Below are 24756 nucleotides of genomic sequence, written 5' to 3' on the forward strand. Positions count from 1 at the left end.
GAGTAAGTTTGCATCAAATCGTTCTTCTGCTAGGCTAACTGCATAACAGACTGAAAAATGCAACTCTTAAATCAGCACTGTGCATGTCATGCTCAGTAAGGACCGACTCTTTCTGTTTTACGTTAACGCTGATGTGTTTCTGAAAGTGCTGTTTTAGGTTTTGTTGGTATATTATCTGACCTGCTTGCGCATTTTGTTTTGTTAACGTGTTTTGCACTTACAGGCCACCGTATTAACCCTTTCCCAACTGCCCATAATAATACAGTGAGCAGATCAGAATTAGGACGTGGAGAAAAGCTGTATCACTTCTTCTTTTAATTGCTCATTTGAACAACAAACACTCTTTAAAGACCAGGCGTGAGAGGAAGCCTTTTAACGACACTCTTCATTAAAGCGCTGGCTCTCTAGGAATGATGTGATCTTAATTTGACGTTATCCTGCAGCGACCAAAGTCACAATGAGAGACCTTTGCACAAGGTCTGACACTTGGCATTTAGCGCTCGTTATGCAAGCACTTACCTTCCCCCAGCGTCTGCTTCAGGAGGTCGTGCTTGGCCTGCAGTTTAATGATGAGGTTACTTCCGTTCAGGTACTCTTTGAATTTCTGCACACACAGATGAAGATGGTAGTGATTATAACACAACCTGACAATGACACAAAGGATAGAGTTGCTTGCTATGGCAGATCACATTTTGTTGTGTATTTTGCACGGCAATAATTCAATCTGTTCTCTAAGAAGTTTCATTTTGTTTTTGTTGCTAAGTCCCCGAGCCTCGTCCTGAGAGTCTTATGATTTCATTTACGATATGAGTACGCTGGGTAGACTTTCATTTTCAGTGTATGAGTTCAAGACACTGTGTTCTATGATTAGATTACAAAAGTGATATCTCACATAGTAAATGAAAAAAGACTCAAGTTATTTATATAGGCTATTTCATAATTTATACTATATACCTGTGGTCCTCAAAGTAGGGTCGGGGAAACACCAAGCATTGCTTGGTGGTCACTGATTTCTTCTTCTTTTGTTACAGTTATGGAACTCAAATCCCACTAGTTTAGTAGAGCATACTAGTTTACTATAGTATAGTACAATTTATCCTGCTTGACTGGTCATTCGAATTGAAAGGCTTTAATCCAAACCGCACTAACTCAGACACAAGCAGGCCTATAAATAAACATGCATCTAAGACAATTCTGATTAAAAAAAGTGTTATATGTTCAATAATGAAAAGCTCTATGGTTGAACCAGAGAACATTTCCTTCCTGAACATACAACACAAAATAAAAAGCTAAAGTACATATATAAATAATTAGCAGAGTATTAGAACAGTTGGATTATGTTTATAAAATAAATCTATGCTGAGGGGGTCTAGGGAATGTATTATACAGTTAAAGGGCTGCAAAAAGTTTGAGAACTCTACTATATATTAAACTCCCTAAGCAAAAAAAAAAAGTCAAAAATCTTGTACACCTGGATGAAAATAAACTAGCATGATGTTGGCCAGACTCTGGGTGTGCCTTTGTCCAACATTGTCCCTCCCAAAGACTTTTTAAATGTCTGTGCTGAAAGATCATGGGTGTGAGGAAGTCTTTCCTGAATAGCTGTTAAGTGCACAGTGCACAAGGCTCTATTCAATGAGCAGTGATGGAACACCAGGACACCGCAGGATTTTTTTTGCAACAGCATGTTAAACACTAAAATAAGGCAAGGGGAGGAGTAACTAAATATTAAGAAAGAAATTACACATATGACTAATTTTTTTTTGTCTGTTAAGTTTACAGCAGTAAATGCATTAAAAATGTATTATTGTAGAAATTTTTGCATGGATGCTGTCATTGAACCAATAAATACTAATGAAACAACAAGGCTTTACAGTAAAGTTCTTTTTAATAACAATATTTAACACAATTAATAATAATAAAAACATGTTCTTCAGCATAACAAAGTCAATCAATTAAATTTTTTTTAAATAATAATGCAAATAAGCCAAATAATAAATGCTTGCATTAACAAATGTTCATATTATTAATAAGTAAAATTAAGACCATAATGACCGACATGAACCACCTCCTTAATGCTTAACACTGCGGCAAAATTCAGAACTGAGGCCGTATAGTAAGTTTTAATATTTATGCCTGGTCATTTAGTTATCAACATTTAGTAAAATGTATTTAATTATTGCTAATTTATGTGGATTTAAGGTATATTTAGTCATGAACTGAATGAACATTATTCAGTGTGGGTGAGTTCGTTAATTTAAACAAATCTCAAATATGTGTTAATGTACTTTATTACTTTTTAACATTACTCATGATTTATTATGCTGAGGTTCATTGTTAATTAATGAATGTTAGTAAATAATGCTAGTTAAGGGAACCTTAATGTAAAGCATTACCGATAAACCTACTTTGAACGCACACCTAGAGGTAGATCAGGTGTCTGACTCACTGTGAAGTAGAAGAGCTCAGTCTCTTGCTGGTTGGAGCGTCTCTTTGCGATGTTCAGTTTGCTCATGTAGCCTTCAGATGCCACTGATTTAATGGACTCTGTGGATCGGCTGTGCTGGAAGGCATCAGACACGTCAAAGTCCTCCACGGTCAGCATGTCCTGCAGCGTCTGCATTGTCGCATCCAGGGTCTTGCGCACCTGAGTAGCAAAAACAACACATCTTCACTGAACAGCGACACTTCAGCTCATCTGGATCTGTTCTGTAACACTACATTTATCCGGTCTATTGCTGTCTATTTGCAAATTCCCATATAATTCCCAATCTTATAGGTAGAGCAGCCTGATGGCTTGAAATTATATTATATTTTTATATTTTCCTTTATCTACTTGAATGCAAGTAATTCTGGTTTATGTAATTTCTGTCACTGGACAGCCGTTAAAAGCATTTCACTGCACGTCGTACTGTGTATGGTTGTGTGTGTGACCAATAAAATGTGAATTTGAATTTGAAATCATTTAACAGTCTTCTGTGTAACTCCTTGTAAAACGCTGCTGCTATAAGCCAGTCATGAGAAAGCAGTCTCGTGCAGGATCGGTATTCTGGTAGGTGTCATTAAGCTGTTTTCTATTTATGCATATCATCATTTTGGTAATTCATGTAAATAAAAATTGCTACTTTTATTGGTACTAAAAGAAATATATTGATTGACTAAAAGTTTCTCAGATTATCAGATCATACTCAAGTAAATGTGTGCAAATATCAGATGTTTTGCAGTTATCAGTATAAATACTGTGTGTGCTAGTAGTGTGTGTGCTGTGTGTGTAGCTGGTGCCTGATCCTGGCACACTTCTACCTCTGTGGCCCCTCTCGCCCTCCTGACCTGCCTGATTCACACTGATATCTCTTCTGCTTGGAGCTTTCTGCACTTGTGACTCACTCTCTGCTGCTGTGGATGGTCTTACATGGATATGCTAAAGACTTACACTTCCCAAAAACAGTATGTCTCACACTCTTCAGTGCACAATCTCACATGGACACTGTAGACCTGTACGTAAGAACTGCTGCTGTAATCATGAGACTGTCCTGCTCATATCGAACATCCTTTCAACACCCTTAGTACTGTATTTAACTCTATCTAGCGCCACCCAGAACAGGATGGGTTTGCCTTTAGAGTTCTCAAGATTCCTTCTTCATGTTGATTCAGGGATTTCTTTTTCTTTTTTTGCCCCTGGCTTGCTCATTAAGGATCTAAATCTAAATCTGGATTTCTGTAAAGCTGCTTTGTGACAATGTGTATTGTTAAAAATGCTATACAAATTAAATTGAATTGAATTTATAATATTAAGAATTAGCGCTAAATCTTTGTAAATGTGTATATTAGGGAATTATATCCAATACATATTTAAATATTGTAGGTTTGCCACGCCAGTTGTGAGTGTATTTTATATTTTTATTACAGACTGCCGCATAAGAGTGTTGTAAACATTAAAATGTTGAAGAGTGAGGTCTTGTCCAGTCTTCATTTCATTTCTCACTTTTAATGTCACCCTGGCAGCCACAGCTTGTTACATCCACCCAGAAAATTCCCACACCACAACCGTAAGCCTAGCTCTCGAGTACAGACTCCCAAACAAGCCTGGGGTGAAATATCACTCATGTGAACAGATGAAAATGAGTACTGCCTGACTACAACACAGATGATATGTAAAACTGCCCCAGGACTCTATTGTGAAGCTCTCAGATTAATGTGGCATATTCCCTCCCTGACACAAATCGTCCATTATGGCCTGGTTATGAGACGCACAGTGATAAGGGCTAGATGGAGCCATCAATACATGCAGGTTGGGCTATTATGGAGTCGATTAGCATCTGCGTACACTTAGTAGGAAATCGCAGCATGTCGCCTTCTACTACCCATCTTCAAAGAAAAACTTTTATGAATTCAACTCTTTCACTCCAACAAGAAAAAAAACATTATTAGCAGAAAGGGAAGGCTAAAAATACACCATGTTCCCACAGACGACGAATTGAATCTTGGAAATTAAATCAGTGTGGTTGCCAGTGTGATGCATCCTCCTGAGTCCTTCAGAAACAACAGAGCCTGAGAAACTTTTCTGAGTAAAGCTAAGGGGTTTCTAAAGAGAAGATTTGGTCAAAGTTACCATCTGGCAATGCTACAGCGAAGAACAAGTATCTCCACAGTGCGCAGCCTAATTGAAAGCCTCAGCATGGATGTTTCTGCCATCAATGTGAGGTTATTCAGGATACTGTGAAGATACTGAAATCATTTTCAGTACATAAATAAAATGAATAAGCTGACTTTGTTAACTTATTCATTTAATGCATACAGATAGGATTTAAAACAGAGAAGGATACTATCAAGACACTTATAAATTTAAGTGTTATAAATATCTGAACAGTGTCAACCTGCCTCAGCTTGCCTTTACACTTCACTTAACCTTCATTTCCAAGCAACCCGGCTTAAAAAAAAGACATTTCCTTCCAGATTGAGATTGAGATGGCATTTATTTCATGGGTCTATCCTGTGCATCCTGAATTCTGATTCAAAGGTCAGCTGATGTTTTGCTCAATTTATCTGCGTCCTGTTTTCTCTAATTGATCTGATCCATATGGTGCATGACACCAATTAGACTACAGTTAATAACACAGCAAAATCTAAATCCAGACATCATTAGTTAATTAATAAATACTAATTAGGATGCTGACTTTAGCTGTCTGTGGTGCAGCGTAATGTCACAGTGTAAAAGGTACAGATTTGTGTAAATACATGTTTCAGAGATGCAGCTCACCTCCTCGTTCTCGATCTTCAGTGTAGCCAAGCGGGACTGCAGCTGATGGTAGCGCATCAGGAGCTCCGTCTGGACTGGCTGCTGAGCACTCACCTGGCACACCTAACACACACAAACACACGCCAATGAAGTGGCCTCCTGACATTCAGCTTTAGCCTTTACTTCACACTCGTTTCATGTTAGACTTTACTACTGCATGTACAGTAAACTCTCAGTACCTGTTGCTGGAGTAGCACCTTCATGGATGCACCCTTAAGCCAATTAAAGGTATAACTGTGGTCCATAGACCTATTATGTACCTTAAATCATTTTAAAGATACACTATATTCACGTTTCCAGGTGAAAAATACATACTAAAGATACAAATGTACCCTTTAGGATACCAGTCTAGTGACAAGGAGAAGTAGAATCAGAGATTGCAGTTCTTTATACATACCAAAGTGTCTGTTTAAAATTACATACTTTGAGGCCTCACTGCCATATTGCACACAAATGTAAAGTAATCTAAGAATAAGATTTTATTCTTTTTGCAGAATGATACACTGTTTGGTAAATATGTGGCAGTCTGGAAAAAGCAGTCAAATGATGATGCAGTTGAATTCTGGCAAACAGACAAAAAATCGGGTTTCGGCCGAAATTGGGTTTTTCTGCCGAAAACATCTTTTCACATCTGGACTTTGACACTAGCAAGCGTCAGTTGGGTTGCTTGTAGTTAGTCGCTTGTGGGCATGCACTATCCGCTTTTTTTTTTTTTTTTTTTTTCCCCAATGTAAAATATTAGTAGCCAAAATGTATAGCCTACAGCTCACCATATAATTTATACACTTCAGTATTTTGTTTTAAAATGCATTTAAGTTTGTTTTACTTCACAAGTTAGGCTCTGTACTAGCTTTGTTAGCAGATTCAAATCAAATGTCGTGCTGTTGTTTGTTGCCTGCTGTCACTGAGATCGTAGGGTAAGAAAACCTAAACATAATTTCCCAAAACAATATAGAAATGTTTTTAATAACTTTCTAAAGTAGGCTTTCTATATTGGTCACACGAAGTAATTAAGGAGCTAGTTTGACAAGCGTGTATGCAAAACCGGCTGTAGACTATGAATAAAGGTGAGTATATAGACATAGGTTTCATGGTCAGGTTTATTATTTTTATATATATAAAAAGTGTGTCTGTGACAGTCCATGGAATTGTAATGAAATCTTTAAATGTATTTTCTATCTTTTCACTTTTGGAGGTAACCTGACTTGTTATAACTTTACATGTGGTTGAGATATGCCATACCAAGTTCAATTCAGGAAAGCCCAGAGTTTTCATTTACAGTTTTTACATTTACATTTTCAGAGCTACATATAGAGGTTTCCTCTGGAGCCACACAAACACACACTGAACTTCAGGTTAGAAGGTATTTTGTGGTTACGTCCAACTCTCTCACCTCATCTCCCATGTGAGGCAGATACTCGAAGCGCATGGGAGGACAGAACACCTGGTTGTACATGTCCATGATCTTGTGCTTGTCACTGCGGGAGTCCAGGTTGTCCACGGCGCTCTCGATCAGGTCCAGGCCTTCATGGCGAGAAGTCTCGAGGTTGTACTCCGCAGAGAGATAAGTCCTTAATGTGCGTGCCAGGCTAGCATGATAACCAAGGTCACAGCACTGGAAAAGAATAGAGGACAAAAAAAGGAGGACGTTTCAAAGAACTGGCAAAGCATTATCGTGTACACCAGCTCATTCCAGTTCTCTATGGTAACGAGCTCCAAGCATACCCATTTCAGTTCTGTTTCATTAGTAAAAAGCTGAAGTGGAAAATTTTGTGGCATCACCATCAATATGTAGGAAATTCTGCACGGCACTTTAATTTTTTATTCACCGTTATATACAAACACTTAACTCTGGATAAAAGTAAAGACATGAAATGGCTCGAAGAAGGAAAGAGAGCAAAATGAGTACAAGCACTGTGGGATATCCAGTCTAATTAGTTTCAGTGCTAAAAAATAGCATAAACTAACCTCATTTAGCAGAACGCTTTGCACGTTTCAAATATGCTGCAGGGAAACAAACATGTCTGTGAATCATTATATGGGCGTTTTAATGAAGAGGAGTCAGCTAGCTCTCTTGAGCCATAAATCCATCCATTAGGCTCAATTAGGTGTTTGAGTAAACTGGCACATGAGCTCATTTAAATAACCTGATTATAAGATACTTTAGAGCTTTAATCTAGTGTATTTACATACAACCATAATACAGTGCATGCACCAGTGTTTGTGTGCTTAGATATAGTGTTGCATGGAACTGATACTGAGTATCAGGAGTGCTACTGGCCTGAAATCTTGGATTGGTACTGGATCAGAAATGACATTTTCAAATCAGATTCACTAATCTTTTTTAGATTTTCATGCCATGACACAACCATGTATGACCACAAGCACAGGTTATTTAACAGCATGGTATCATCACACCTGTAATATTTCACACAACTTAGCAACAGAAACTTGCTGAGAATCATCTCAGTTATTGTCAGGATGTCAGTATAGGATACTGTCTGATAATCAGAGCTCTGGTTTTGGTACCAAATCTACAAAATGAAAATAATAAATAGTGGGATTGTTTTTTAGAGACTACTCACATAGCACATACTACAACACCACTGTGTGAATGTCCATCATGTAAACTCATGTCAAGCATCATGCTAAATGGCTGTAGCTGTGATCAGCAGTTCAAGTCACAACTAAATGTATCTCCACGCTATGATATACCAATTGCTCTGTCTTTTAATTTTTTCTTTCTTTCTTTCTTTTTTGGATTTTTACACCATAGTGTTTTACACCATAGTACCATTTAGTGATTTTTTCTTCCCTATCACATGACAGCTACCAACCAGGGAGGATGAAGACTAGCATACGTTTCCTCCGAGACACATGAAGCCAGCCACCGCATCTCATGCTACATCACAGAGCAGCTGAACACTTGGAGGAGAATGCTAACTGCCCTCTTCCACGTACATGTGCAAACGTGTTTCTGGCTGGTGTCGCTCTGATTAACGAGGGGGAGATTATGCCATGCCTCCCACCCAAAGAACATACAATATTTTGCTCTTTTTGATTCCTGGCCACGGATGGCTGCAGTATCATAGGGATGCAATCTTTAGACGATAGGGCGAACGCTTTTCTCTTTTAGTTGTTAATGTGAGAATGGCACCACTTCCCTACAGCCCAGTGGCAATAAAGGAGCCTACATTTCTTCCTCCTCTCATTGCTTCCTGGTGGATTAAGGATGATAGACAGACACGCCACCATTGTTGAGCACAGGAACAAGAAAGTCCATCATGATAGAGTAAAGAAACCAGCTGCAGCAGCCAATCACAGCACTCCACGATAAAAGCTAACTTTGTGGCTGTCACACTTTAACATGGCGTTTAAAAGAACAGGATCAAGAGAACGCCACAGGAGCTATCTACCCCATTTCACCCAGCCGGGGAATTACGAAACTGTCTCAAGTCCCTTGATTTGCCATGGCCATGAAATATGAAGGCCCAGTAAACAGCTGTGTGTGTCTGTGTGTGTGTGGTGTGTCTGGAGGGTGGCTAAAGCTTTGTTTATACACATCAGAGTGATTCTATTATAAATTCTGCTGTGATTAAAGCCAGGGACAGTGGAGCACCACTGATGAAATAACTTCCACTATGAGCTATGCTGAGGGGTGCAATATTGAAATCCTGCCACATTCTTTAATGCCATTCCAGGTTTTAAGCTTCAGGAGTTACTGATAAACCACTGCTAGTCTGGCTGTACCGAGTGCCAACTTTACACAACTAAAGGAAAAAAAAATATCAAAGGCCTGAGAACCTGTGGCATGTCATAAAGACCACATGAATTTCTGTACTTTGAGGTGGCACACTGTAGCACACTCTCACAAACTCTCCCTCTTTCTCTCTCTCTCTCTCTCTCTCTCTATATATATATATATATATATATATATATACACATAAACTCTGTTTATATCGGGCGAAATATAAAAAGAAAATAATATTAATATTAAAATACGCCACAGAGATTGTTTCTTTAAAACATTTGATGTTAGAATTGTAATGCAAACAAATTCCTTATTTCTCCCTTGTTATGCATTAATGATGAGATAAGCAAAAGTGTAAATGATATAAAATTCATGCATATTAATAATTTTCTGTAAAATAAATAGCCTTTAGGCAGCATGATGGCACACCTGTGGGTTTCTTCCAGGGTACTCTGGATCTCCCAGCTCACAAAAACATGATGGTAGGCAGACTAGCTATATGTGAATGGTTTTGTAAATGTGTGTGTTTGTGTGTGTGTGTGTGTGTGTGTGTGTGTGTGAGTGTCTGTGTAAATGGTGCATTGAGATGGACTTGTGTCCAATCCAGGACGCGTCCTTATCCTGAATGTGCCACCTTCATATTTGTGTGTGTGTGTGTGTGTGTGTGTGTGAATGGTGCATTGAGATGGACTTGCGTCCAATTCAGGACGCGTCCTTATCCTGAATGTGTCACCTTCATATTTGTGTGTGTGTGTGTGTCTGTTTTGTCCTTTGCCATCTCAAGGGAAACATGTGTAAAGAAAAAAAACAGCAATGCACTGCTGTACCCTGTCCATCTCTCAGCAGAAATCCAGGAGGACAGATTTGACTGTCACACACACACACACACACACACATACACACACACACACTCAGCCAGCAAGGTGTCAGTATGGCAAATCCTTCAGTGTCACTGAGAAAAAAACCTATTTATTTATGACAGGACGATCACTGCATTACCAAGCATAACTCTTGCGGGCAGATTATAAGCTCAAAAAATTAAATTGGTTTCAAGTTAGAGTAAACATCTGCTTTGTAAGAATAAATAATACTGGAATTATAACATGATGCAGCAGTGGTGGGTGCCAGAATTACAATGCCAGAGAGGGTGTAATTATGCAAAGCAGAGAAAATAAAGTCTGTGAGAAACATTTGGAGGAAATAACATAGATCGGCTTTAGCGAGACCCAGTACCCACAATGCAACGGGAAACAGATGGAGTCCCCTGCAGTTTAACTGTGTCAAACAAACACTTACACATCCAAGCCAACATACACAAACACACGTCTCATGTGGCATACTCACGTCAATCATGTCGGAGACATCGTGAATGTAGTATTTTGCCACTACAGCGTTGGTGGCTGCCAAATTCAATAAATAGTCGTTGCGAGCTTTTGTGCATTTCAGCTTGTTTTCGGAATATTTGGCTTGTCTCTAAAGAAGGAAGAAAGAGGAAAACAGAGGGAACATTTTATTTATTTGGAAAAAATACATTGCAAGCAGTTCCATTATACAACATTTATTTCTGGTTCACTAATTTGATTGGTCGAGCGGCATTCCAGGAGTGCCTATTTTCCTATAACCTAACTGGGACATCTCACTGTGTGTATCACTGTGTGTATCACTGTGTGTATCACTCCGCTCGTCTGCATTCATCACGTAAAATTCAACTTCCTAATTCAAAATCATTACTACTATAGAGTTAGCGACATCATCAGTGGACATGGCAAATGCTACTTTTCAGAGATATAATGTATGAGACTTGAAATATGAAAGCTCATCAGATGAAGATGAAAAGGAACAAGGGACCGGAAAAGGAACAGTTTTACCTACAAAATGGGCTATAAAGTAAGTGTGGATTTTTCAGGATCTATTTCCGCTAACGGAGCAAAGATCAACAGAACATTTGGCAACATTGTGTCCGATAAATCAGTTATTTTATATTAACTGCTTGTTTACAGAACTGTTGGGTAAAAGCAATATCACACTCGCAATCATGCGGTTACACTGAATATGGTCTTGGCTGTGATTAAGTCTGGCATCACAGTCGTGCTGATATTCAGTATAACCGCACTCCTGCTCCTGCCATACTGCTTAAATAACCCTTTTCTTCTCCTGTTACAATAAAATATGATCGAATCTGATATTTCTACATTTCTACATGAATCTTCCTCGCATTCATACAGTGCAGCTGTGTCTCAATCTTCATCTAAATTCTGATGGCAAACAGATGGCAGTCAGTTCAGTACTACACAATACACAACATGCAAGTTTCTTCTGAAGAGCCTGTAGGTGCTGACTCTGTTGCATGCTATATAGAGCTACACACACACACTGAACCACAGCTGTTAAACAGCTCCAGCCGGGAGGTGTTGAATTTTTTATCAAACAGTATCAGCGCTTAAACATGAAGACCATCAGACTACTCGCACTGACAAAACTAAATACTTAAATTGTGTACAAATTGCAGACACGTTCTAATGAATCCTGATCACATGTCATTTTACATGTAAACATTGGTACATTTTAATGAAAACTAGTGACCAAAATTTACTAAACCTCATCTGCTAATTATTATGGAAAGTGTAAACAAGTGAAATATGGATTAGTGCATCAGTGCATAGTTTGTCTGGCTCGTAAACTGAGAGAGAGAGAGAGAGAGAGAGAGAGAGAGAAGGGGGGGGGGGGGGGGGATTTTAGATTTAGGAAAGCCAGTCTCAGCTGGTTGGCAGGAAAAACATTGTAAATATTGATTTTGCCAGGTTGTGTTATTCTAGTACGTTCTTTTATTTTAAATATTTTTAAGGGTTTCAATAGAATTTAAATGTATTACATAAAGTCTAGTTTTGTTACTAAATAAAAATGACTCAGGATTATTAAAACTGATGAAGCATGAAGCTCAATAAACAACACTCTGTACACACCGTGGGTAAAAGTTGGTCTCATGTGTGACACGTTGTTTTCCTATGACAGTGTGAAGAGGAAGTCTGATACATGATACATTGCAGTATGATCACCGTCTGAACAGACACATCTGAATTCATGCAACATTAATATCACTGAAACTCAATGTTTGGGTGGAGACTGCTTTCAATTTGTGCCAAGAACTTTTAACCAGATATACAGACAGTCCTCTAGAATGTAGTCATTCTACCATATCTAGATAATCATGTGTGTATGTGTGTGTGTGTATATCTGTTAACTATAACTGACTAAACATCTTGTTGAATTGGTTGTCTTTTTCATTTTGTCCTAAGGTTATGCAAACGTCTTCGCTTGACTGTATCAAGCATAACAATAATTCCTGTGATTTAATGCTCCATCAGTGTGCTCAAGCTGTTACAAACACCTGCACAAGACTATAATCGAGACACAAATATCACAGTTTGCCTTTTTCTTTGCTGAGAAAGAATTAAATGAAAAGACTGATTTGGAAATTACTAAGAAATATATAAAAAAGATGAAAATTTGATCTTCTTGTAGCCTGTACTAATGAAATAAGCATAGTAACGTACATCTATATACACTATATGGCCAAAGGTTTGTGGACACCTGTCCATCACATCCATATGAGGTTCATCCCCAAACTGTTGCCACAAAGTTGGCAGCACACGATTGTCTAGAATATCTTTGTATGCTGTAGCATTATAATTTCCCTTCACTGGAACTAAGGGGCCCAAACCTGTTCCAGCATGACAGTGCTCCTGTGCACAACGCGAGCTTGGAGGTTATTACACCAGCAGGGAGGGGGATTCAATCTGGAATGGGATGTTCAAAAAGCACATGTGATCAGGTGTCCACAAACTTTTGGCTATATAGTGTACTTTTAAGCTGATTTTACACTGTGCGATTGCAGCTGTAAGATTATTACTCGTATCACTGTACAAGAAGATCCTAATAAAATCTGAGCTGAATTCTATAACAGGCTCTCCGATAACATGTCCTCCATGTCAGGTTATACAATAAAGATCCTTTAAAGAAGTTAAAGAAAATTATTCCGTCATCAGTTAATCTGATCCAGGCTCATGCAGAAAGTGGAGTCATAAACAGAAAAAAATACGGAAAATAGTATTTATATAATATGTTATGCCCAGAGAAAACACATTTTAAATCACAACTCACTGTACAAGGAGTTAGGCATATAAGCTGGTATCATTTCATTAATGAATGTAAGTATTTTATTATTGTATTGCTCTTGTATTAGTATTTCTATTTGCAGCTGTATAGTTAGTTCTGCGTCATATTATGCCATCCTCTTACTGATAGGGTAGGAGTGGTCAGAATTTTTTAATATTATCAGAACTTTGTTCTCTGCTATCTTTAGTCACAATGACACTAAATCAGACAGTGCTGAGCAAAATGTCAACTCACAATCGAAGAATTCATTTTCATTATGCATCTTTTGTCTACGACAGCAAAATCATACAGTGTAAACCTGGTTTTACACCAGTATTATTATTTACTTATTTATTTGAGGTTTTTTATTAGCTGATTGGTTAACTGATGTAACAGGATTGATTGATTAATTGATTAATTGCATGATAAGTCCGAATTTTGCTGTAATTAAACTGTGCATACATTCCCAATTTTGCAGATTTGATCATTTTCTTTCCATTTCTATAACACGTAATATGTCAGATATAAGCCACATTAAAAAGCTATTGTAAACAACCTAACATAAATTCAGATTTGAGCAGAATCAAAACTGAGCACTTAGAAGTCTCCTAGTCTCTGCGGAGAAATTATACGGCTCACTTCACTGAGCTGAAGCAGTGCATGTTAGTGTGTGCGAATGTCCACACATGAAGTCTTGGGCAGTCTACATCCTCAATGCTTTCTATATAAACTAGAGCTCCTCTACATATTACGAGGCCTTTTATCAAGTCTAATCAAGCTTTCAGGGGTCTGATGAAAGCACAACAGTAAACAGAGTAATGGATGAAGGGCAGCTCCACTTTGGCAAAAGAGCTCCTTTGATAAAGGAGCTAAAGCAGCCGTGAAGGCTGTGAACAGATGAACGTTATCACGAGCCAATGAAACTGTCATGAAGTGACACTGATGGTGGTTCAGATGGCCTGTTCTCACCTTCTCCTTCATCTTCTCGATCTTCCTGACAGAGCTGCGGCGCTGGGCGCGCTCCTCATGCCGCAGGAGGTTGACGTTCAGGTCTCCGGACTTGCTGTACTGTTTCTCCTCCTGCTTCTCAGCATCCTTCAGCTTGCTCTCGGCGCTGATGCTCTCTGTGTGGTACATGTGGTAGGTCTTCATCACCTACAGGGGGCAGTGCGGAAGCAACAGGGAAACAAAGAAGTCATCTAAGGTACAAGTTTAAAATCATATGACAGTGGGTGTGCATGTGGAAAACACTAAATTATTTATAATCTACACTTGGAAATACAACCAAAGGGGCCCCATGTTCTTAGTGCAGTCTCAGAATCTCATGTGGTTGAAGAGAACAGTTTGGTGGTACAGCTGTCACCTCCAGGACAAAGAAAGCAATTTCGAATGCTGATGATAATGAATGAAGAATGAAAGCAAACACCCACTCTCTGTCGGCATCCAACAGTTAAAATTTGAGTTCCCCAGCTGCTCGTTGTAATATTGATGCAAGGCATGTTTGTAATTAGATAACTGCTATTCTACAAAGACTTCACTATTCACAGTTTAACCAGATATTCTCTTTGCAATGGTGTAAGCATAAATAAGACCTCCCCATTTCTGTATTTAAGTGAAGTGAAGTGAAGTGAAGTGAAGTGACTTGTGGCCAAGTATGGTGACCCATACTGGGAATTTGTGCTCTGCATTTAACCCATCCAAGTGCACACACACACAGTAGTGAACACACACACACACCGTGAACACACACCCGGAGCAGTGGGCAGCCTTTTTTGCTGCAGCGCCCGGGGAGCAGTTGGGGGTTCGGTGCCTTGCTCAAGGGTCTCACCTCAGTCATGGTATTGAGGGTGGGAGAGAACGCTGGTCATTCACTCCCCCCACCTACAATCCCTGCCGGACCTGAGACTCGAACCCACGACCTTCAGGTTCACCTTCGGGGTTGCACGTTCGACTCTCTATCCATTAGGCCACGACTGCCCCCATCCCATGCCCCCATCCCATGCCCCCATCGTTTAGACCTCATTCCTGCTGAAAATGACCCAGCCCCTTCGCTGTAGAGAAAGATGACACTTTAGAGTCAGACTTTTCCCTGTTTCCCCTGAAATGAAGCATCTGGTCTGAGCAACTTCATCCCTCAAGCACTGCACAGGGCCCTGCTAAAGAAGATCAGTGCTCCCTCTGCAGCTCCAGAAGCAGGCAATTCTATAAATATGTATGACTTGGCTGGCAAAACAAAGAAAAAAGAGTCCTACTAGCTTCTTGTACTTATCACAGGGTCAGATAAGAGAACATGAATGATGAAGTTCTAGATCAGGGTTGGACATTTGTCAGCTAATATCCAACTCATTAAGAATTTAGCATTAGAAGGAGTGGACAAATGATAATTCTATTAGTAAGCTTACCAGGCAAGTATAATCTCTAATGTGCTGCCCAGTTACAGGTATTGTATTTCCAGAAACCTAATTAAATAGGTTAGCTGCTTAAATGTAAACCTAGTTAAAAGGTAGCTAGCATAATGCAATAAAATATGACATGCTAGTTAGGGCATTATTCATTAACTGCAGTCATTATCCTTTTCTGAGAAAAGTGTCGCGTTTGCACCCTCAACAAAAGTCAGAAAGTCACTGGAAAACGTTTAACCTTGAGGAGAGTCATACGCCAGCTTTACGCTGCACTTGATTTTGCTCAGTTTTGTCAGTTTTTCCACAGTCCTGCGTATTCCTGATTCAGAAAATGCTGTACGTTACCTCTGCATGCCTGTTAATCTGACTAGTAAATGTGTATAGTGTGGCTGGTTGGTCCGATTCAGAATGACTAGCGTTAGAACTGAGTTGTGGTGCACCACCATGGAGCGAATTTTTTTAAAAATAAATTTGTTCTTTCTCTGGGTGAACAAGAAAGAAGCAGCCCAGACACATAATCTTCATGTCTCAGGCACCCTGTCTAGTGAATTGGCCATGCTTGCCCTCCTAATGCCTAGAGTTGAAAATTTAATTTAATCCATGTCCACTAACAGATCTTTGTCAAAGCATAAAGGCTGGGTAATCTATAAATAACTGAAAGAATAATTAAGCCTAATTAAATCTAATTCTGGCATGTTGTGGGCAACACAGCTTAATGTAATGCAAGTATATGTAAGTATACTCGTACTGTGCACTTCAATTGTATCACCGTGTTTAGTGCTATATTAAATATTATATAATATTATATAATATTATATAATAATTGTTATTAAAAGTGTTGAAATGGAAAAATTCTGTGGTGCAGAGTTGCAAAACCTCCTGATACTGATAATAAATGAATTACCACCTACAGGACATTATAATGGTCTGAACAACCAGACTTACAGAAGCTATTGTAGATTTTTCTTTTTGCTAAACATAAAAAGTCCAGCTCTTCCCTAATTCAGAAACTAATACCACCAATACTAACACTAATGCAGCTGTTTTTTTTTTGTTTGTTTTGTTGGTTTTTTTTTAAAAAGAAGAAGCCTGCCAAATCCCAGTCATTAAGCGAGTCCACGGCTTCTGGCCACCATCTCCTGCTGGAAAAAGCTGTTTCCTGCAGCTCATTAGGAAGAGGATGAGCAGAGATTTACCCTCTGGACAACTCACACCACAGTCTAGTAAAACCAGACAACGTGAGCAGTGTGTTAAAGTGCACATGACCATCCTTCATAAGACCTTTCTCATTAGAGTAAAAAGGAGAAAGCAAGAAAATCTATTTTTAATGTGGCATTCCTAATTAAATATTATGGATGATCCTGCAAGAGCTTTCAGCACCCAAATGTAGAACTGATGCATCTATATTTCTCTTTATGCTGTGGTTTTAATGGTCGGTGCTGCACAGTTTTATGAATGCCAGCACCTGGCTCTTTTATGGTGCACAGCTTCCTGGAACATACAGCTGCTGTCCTCTGCGGAATGACTTTTACTGCACTAACAAAACCTTAACACTCATCATCTCATTCATCTTTTGATCAGCAGGAAGTCAGAAATCATAAATAAACCTAATAAGGCAGGAAAACATAACACTGTGTCCTCTAGTTGGAAGGACTAACTGATATCTTACTATGTATACTCTAACATGGAAGAGCATGAAAAATACTCCATTTCACTACAGCCAAGGATGCTGGCTCGTTCCTCTACCAAGGAGAAAAAAAGGAAGCATGTTTACAAGCTAGATGGATCTGTATGTCTGTAAGTCCCTGAGCAGTAGAATCTCATTTTCAGCCATGCTGAGATCGTTCTGCGTGAACACAGATTTGAGCTGTTTGATTTTTACAACACACCAGCAACAGCATATTCAAAAGAGATGTGGGCCAACACCGGTACCACTACAGTATCAAAGATACTAAAATATATAGCATATCTCATGCTACATGTAATGTAAACCTTGGTTTTATGAGGCAGCATTGATAAACAATTACAATTTCATTAGTTTTAAGATGAACATGGTGCAACAGATAATACAGTAAGCAGATCTATGAAGCCTGGGAATATGATGTCAGACTTGTATGTGCAATCCACCAGAATATAAATCTAACTTTAGTGGTGGCGAGTAGCATTGCCATCTCACAGCTTCAGGGTCCCCGGTTCAATCCTGAGCTCGGTTTACTGTCTTTGTGTAGTTTCATGTGTTCTCCTTGTAACCACATGATTCCTCTGGGTTCTCCAGTTTTCCTCCCACCTCCCTTAAACATGCCTCTAAGGCGAGCGCTAAATTGCTCTAGGTTTGAATGTGTGTGTGTGTGTGTGTGTGTGTGTGTGCATGACGTCCCACTCAGAGTAAAATCCTAGCCTGTGCTCAGCGTTCTCCGGATGTACCGCAACCCTGACCAGGATATAGCAGATACTGAGAATGAAAAAATGAATGAGTGATAACTTTGTATTAAATATTATTGAGGGGTGCCAACAAATTTACCACACTATTACCAAAAGTGTCTTATGATAAGTATTTTTTTAGACAAGAGGTAGTTTCTCCTAATTATTGAGTAGGAAATTTGAGTTATTGTTTGAAATAATGTTTATTTTATACAACGATTTTCATTCTCTTTAAGGGTGCCAATATTTCTGGAGTTGACGTACTGATGCATAATGCTTATGTAGGAGTGCATAACGTAAGTGCTAGACATTTCACACAAATAGATTTCACATAAAGACCCTCTGTATGGAAACTTTTTCTTCATTTCTTCATTTAATTATTCATTCTTTCATCCCCAGTAAGCCTATGCCCTGAATGGGATGCTAGTACATCACAGAGCATGTAGCATACACAACCACACACTCAATCACACCTAGGGGCAATTTAGCACAGCCAGTCCAACTCCTGGCATGTTTTTTTGGGGTGGAGGGGGAAAACCGTAGAACCTGGAGGAAGCCTATGGGAGAACATGCAGAAACTCCATCCAGACAGTAACCTGAGCTCACGATGGAACTGAGAACCCTGGAGATGTGAGGTGGAAATGCTACCCACTGCATCACCATGCTACCCTCTCCATGTTTAGTAAGAGCTTTATCCTGGTCAGGGTTGCCATGGATCCGGAGCCTATCCCGGGAACACTGGGCACTAGGCAGGAATACCCCCTGGATAGGATGCCAGTCCAGTGCTGGACACCAACACCACCAGCCTCTGATAATGACTCTTTTAACTATATGTCATCTTAATTTATGAAAAAATACCACTTCTGTTTTCTGTTACAATTCCAGCCACTTCTGTACCGCAGCCCAAAAAAAACCCAAATTGCAATTTTTATTAACATTTTGCAGATTCTGCAAGGCGTATGTAAACTTATGATCACAACTGTATACAAACAGCTTAAAGTGCATGCATTGCTGCACTAAGAAGAACCTGCTGTTCTTTTTTTTTTCCACTCCTTGTGAGATGAGTTTCTGGCTATACTGCAGGAGCAGTACTGCAGTCTCTCAGCACTTGTAGGTCTCATTGCTTATTCCCTATACATAATTCCACCATCAGGGAAGGGGTCTGGTCAATAACATGGCTGCATGTGAAGGTGTTTTTTTATTTTATTTTTTATTTTATTTTATTTTTTTTAAATATTCAGTTATTTGATTCTTATTTTTGTCATTTTTAATTATGGATCCATAAATCAAAAAATGTAAAATGACATAATGTCCTATTTGATATATTAAGAGCTTGCATGTGCACGTTTAAAATACCCACCTACGTATATCTGTACGTATAATGTATCTGTACAACTGCAGTTTAATCTATCATTGGAGATGAGCCATATTCAAGAAATGTTAAATCTTGCACACATTTATAAGGGGGAAAAAAAAAACAAGAAAAAAAAAAAACTGACATCTTGGAGGAAAGCCTGGTGGGTTAAACTCTCCTGCATCTTGTTACTGATTCATTATCCTCTCAGGCTGTGACCTTGAAATACACACTGCTACTCAAGCTCTAGACCTCTGTGTGTGTTGCACCAACAGCAATCGCTGCATTCAGAAACCATGGAAGGTATATGACTTAAGGACAGACGGAGCTTTTCTGTCTAATGTCACATCTTTTAGACCGTCTGGGTTTCCTTTTGGTTCTCTGGTTTCCTCTCTCATCCTCACCCTCCTCTGAATTTGTGTGAATGTGTGTGAATGTGTGTGTGTGCGGTGCCGTGCGATGGACTGGCATGTATTCCTGCCACGCACACTGCAACCCTGACCAGGATGAAATGGTAATTGAAGAGGAATGAATGAATATAGATTGTTTCAAACAAAGTACAAAATGTGATTTCATTGTTCTTAAAACATATCCCTTCCAAACACTATCCAAGGACCATACTCCACACTCCTCTTCTAATGCGAGCGGTAGATTGATTTAATGACAGGATGTCCAAATTAAACTTAAAGTATCATATTATTCAGTTGTTGGATGTTCCCTGAGGCCAGGAATAAACCTTTCTTCAGAAAGTGTATAAACTTCCAATAGATAAAACACTTGGATTGCTGCAGAGAATCGAGATACACACTAACAATTCCAGCATCTGAAGAACATATTTATCAAATTATATTATACACTATATGGCCAAAGGTTTGTGGACACCTGACTATCACATCCATATGAGCTTTTTGAACATCCCATTCCAGATTTAGTCCCCCTTATAATAACCTCCACTCTTGTAGGAAGGCTTTTCACTAGACTTTGGAGCATGGCTGTGGGGATTTGTGCTCATTCAGCCACAAGAGCATTACTGAGATCAGGCATTGATGTTGGGTAAAAAAGGCCAGGGGAGCAGTCAGTGTTCCTATTCATCTCAAAGGTGTTCAGTGGTGTTGAGGTCAGGGCTCTGTGCAGGACGTGTGTCGAGTTCTTCCACTCCAGGCTTGGCAAACCATGTCTTCATGGACCTTCGCTTTGTGCACAGGAGCATTGTCATGTTGGAACATGTCTGAGCCTCTTAGTTCCAGTGAAAGGGAATTGTAATGCTACAGCATACAAAGACATCCTAAATTATTGTGTGCTTTCAAATTTGTGGCAACAGTTTGGGGACAAACCACTTACAGGTGTTATGGTCAGGTGTCAACAACCTTGCACCCATATAATGTATTGTTGCACGACACGAGTCATCAACAAATCTTAACAGGGTCTAAAAGACATTTAAAAAGGTACAGTACAAGCTGCATGTTGTATCCTAAAGAGGTGAATACTTAGCTGTCTCACGCGTTCATTTGCCAAACAAGAAAGTTAAGCAGCTAGCTAGATAACACACCCAGCCATATATATACAGAGTCTGCTCACAACTTCCCTGTCCTTCTTGGCAATGAACCATGCTGAGGATGTTTTAGACAGCGATTGACAACTTCACCATGCACAATACAGACACCATCCGCATTGTAAAAGGAAATATTTCCCACTGTTCCACTAAGAAAGTAATTGTAAATATCCAAACTTTGATAAGCTCTCACTGTCTCTCTAGTGTAAACACTGTGACAACAAGGTACACATCAGGTAGTCACTTCACGTAAAAGTTGTAAGTCTGCTGAAAAAATGTTTTTCTCACATTAGTTCAAAGCATTGGATAATGACATTTGATCATTTATTTATTCGCTCATTATTTTTTGTATATATCTTGTTTGTTTGCTTTTTGGGAGACTCAAGAAGTGAGTCATTTTGTTTTGACAGCTTTACATTTTAAAAATGGCACCACTGGAAACGCTTTAGGAACCGATGTGTACTGTAACTTAGTTATTCTTTACCTCATTGAAACCATCTATAAGGGAACTATTGAAAGTTGGTGCCTTAGGTTCGAAAGTAAACATAAAAAACACTGAATACATAGCAAACATTTGCAAGCTGTTTGGTTTCACCATGGAAACCACTGCTTAAAGTTTTCAGTCTGGCAGCGGCTCTAGTCTACGGAGGAACTGGGGAAAGTGGGCAGAGATTATTCTCTGATACAGACTCAGTGGTGAGTAACCTCACCAATGAGATGAAAAGAAAAGCTGAGATAGAAAGTAACTCATCCAGATAGAGTTAATGAAAAAAAAATATAGAGGAAGAGAGAGAGAGAAGAGGAATAACATGGTTTCAGATGTCTTTTATTTCCTCCTGACTGATGAGGAAAGTTTCTAGTATTGTTGTGTGATTAGTCAGGGATGGAAGCATTAAGAGTGAAACTGCGGAGGGACGGCACTAATGTAAGAGAATTGCAGAAGCCCACAAAATGCCATTTCATCAGCAAATATTACCACCATTATCATCATTTATACAGGTATCATCATCATTATGCCACTTAATGCCACATTTGTGTCAGGCAGGTCACTTGAAAACAGGTCCTCCTTCTTCACCTATCACTGGTCAAGAATACAAACAGACAGACAGCAAAGCAAAGGCCATGTTGCCATGGTGAAGAATGTGCCATGTGTGAGTTCTAATGGAAAAAAAAGAGCAGAACAGAGGTGTGAGAGAGAGCGATTACTCACCGTGTATAGCTCATTTGTCACTTTCACCAACTCTTCATGCATCTGAATGCCAATTTCTTTACTCTGAAGAAAACAAAAAAGAAAAGGCCAAGAAATGTTACAAAATGTATATTTGTTATGCACATACTCATCAACAGTAAGTCAAATGCGCATCAACAGTGAAATGCATTCGAGAGAAACGAATGCTAAATGAGCTGTGAACAGTTTAACTCTTGCCACGTTACAGTTAAAAATAAATATACTGTACTCACACACCAACACAGGAGCCCTGAGATGCTGTATGTTTACAACCGCCTTGCTCTCCAGTAATGAATGTCCCCATTTCCTTTCCATTTAACTATTTACTATTTATTTTTACTTATTTCTTTTTAATTAAGTGTATTTTATTGTACTGATTTCCTACCAGTTCTGTGTAATAACATTTCTACGTATTTATAATTATCGTTATTATTACTGCCATTATTAAAAATAATACATGAGCGTTACATGTATGTATATCTGCATGTACATGTACATATGTATATCTATACATAATTCCTGTTTTTGTATTTTAAAAAATGCAGATTGTAGCTGTTTCTTGTTGTATGCTAATCTTAATAAAAAGAATTATACAGTAAATATATATATATATATATATATATATATATATATATATATATATATATATATATATATATATATAGGCCTCTAAAATGAGAGACCTCTGCTGATACTTTTTAGTTTAGTTTATACCCCCGCGCTGAGTTCTCAATTCTGATTGGTCAGAAGGTACTGATGTTAATTTTCTGGAACAGCTGCTTGCACAGTTGTTCCATCAGCAAAGTTTATATTAATGTGCTCATTCTAATACTTTAACATTCCTAATAACAACTTACACAGGGACTAAGACTTTGCAGTTTCTTGGTAACATGACATGTTTTTGCAGTTTTTCCGCTATAACGCAAGTGATAACAGGAACTAATTTGTTTTGCAAAAGTTCCACAATATTAGATAAAAAGTTTGATGTGTCGCAAATTCACTACAAAAAATCTTAGCAAGTGAAAGTATATTGAATATAGTCCAATTTAGCTAGAATTGCTTATAATATAATTAAAATAAACCTAAAATATCATTATTAAACCTATTTCAAGACATTTTTTGTTCAAGCTTGAAATAATCTTCTGTTGGCAGATAATTTTCTAATTTTATGCAAAATTATCTGCCAACAGAATAAGAGAATTTAAAGCTCAAATGAGTAAAAGCATCTAAAAAAAAAAAAGGCTGAATAATCTTAGATTTGATTTATAATAATCTCATAATAAGAAATACTAGCTAAGACCTGCTAATCTTTGCAGTGTTGCTGTGGTATGACCTCACATTACTTCAGGATGTGCTGTTATTGGAAAATAATCAACACACCACAACATACCATCCCATTACCATCCCACTGATTATTTTCCTGCAACATCACAACTGATCATGCTTTATTCCTTACTTATCTTGTGTCTCTTTAGTTTTTCTTGAGCTAAAGTCTTTTTCTACAGCACTGGAAAATATCTGCCTGTTGTATGTACATCATTATGAATTCTACAGCAGTGTTTGAACACTGAACCTTCAAAATTCACTTCATAAACAGGTGATGTTTGTTAGATGTTACAGTGCATATGTGTTACAGTTTCAGAGGCCTGTAAGTGTCACGCAGCAGCATATCAGTTAGCATATAACATAACTAGCTGCAGGTCTCTGTACTGAGAGCAGAGGCTACAATGTGGCTATTTGGCTACATGTTGTGGTTAGGGTGTGTGTGTCTGTGTGTGTGTGTGTGTGTGTGTGTGTGCGATGACTAAATATCAAACTATTTATTGAAGCGCCTGATTTCACTTCTTTTGCTCACTTCAAATGGTGGACTAACACAACTACCGTAAAAATATTAACAAATGGGCAGCCTACAGTACAAACAATAATATATATATATATATATATCACTTTGAATTATTAGCCACCGCACCGGCTAGAATAAAAGAAGTGACATACAGTACTCAACTTCGTTTTCCTGTAATTATTGTTATGTTTAGCAGGAGAACATATCAGGTCCTTTAATTAATCTCTGCCAAGACTTACTCATATATCATGAGTCACCCAAACATGTCAGACCACGGGAGATGGGAGTAAACTTTTGAAGGAAGTGATTAAAATAAAGGACCTGATATTCAATCTTTCTCTTTTTAATAATGGTGGTCTGTCATGTCCAGTTCATGTTTAATTAGATTAGACTCTCTTGAAGGACCACAAATGAAGGTTAGCATAGGATATTATTTGATTTGAACATGCGGTTTAGCTTAAATTTAGCTGCCGTCCAGATGTACACTTTGACTTAGTTCCATGAGAAAATCATCTTGTGATTAATAGTGGGAAAGAGACATGTGCAGTCCAGACTTTTAAAATCAGATCTCTATGTAATCACATGTTAATTGTGAAACTCCTAATGCAAAATATTACTTTATGAAATAGTTTTTATTTTTTTAGAGTTACATTTACTATATTGCATAGTATTTCCTAAGGCAAAAATGTATTTAATGCAAGAAAATGCAAATTTTGTTCATGAATATGATGATATAATACCTTTGTGTGAA

General features: G+C 38.4%; 1 protein-coding gene across 2 annotated transcripts in view; it reads right to left on the reverse strand.

The window, feature by feature from the left end:
* The window catches only part of srgap3 (SLIT-ROBO Rho GTPase activating protein 3), a 113271-nt gene that overhangs the window by 28252 nt on the left and 60263 nt on the right, over positions 1-24756 (reverse strand). For both annotated transcript variants that reach the window (XM_026919148.3, XM_026919138.3), the window contains exons 4-10: positions 22145-22207; positions 14175-14360; positions 10395-10523; positions 6693-6914; positions 5261-5362; positions 2450-2647; positions 520-604 (exon numbers count right to left, since the gene is read on the reverse strand). In XM_026919148.3, coding sequence (XP_026774949.1) covers positions 520-604; positions 2450-2647; positions 5261-5362; positions 6693-6914; positions 10395-10523; positions 14175-14360; positions 22145-22207 — 985 coding nt within the window. The remainder of the gene's footprint in view (positions 1-519; positions 605-2449; positions 2648-5260; positions 5363-6692; positions 6915-10394; positions 10524-14174; positions 14361-22144; positions 22208-24756) is intronic.

The sequence above is a fragment of the Pangasianodon hypophthalmus genome, chromosome 2 (genome assembly GCF_027358585.1).
Source record: "Pangasianodon hypophthalmus isolate fPanHyp1 chromosome 2, fPanHyp1.pri, whole genome shotgun sequence".
NCBI classification, from domain to species: Eukaryota; Metazoa; Chordata; class Actinopteri; order Siluriformes; family Pangasiidae; genus Pangasianodon; species Pangasianodon hypophthalmus.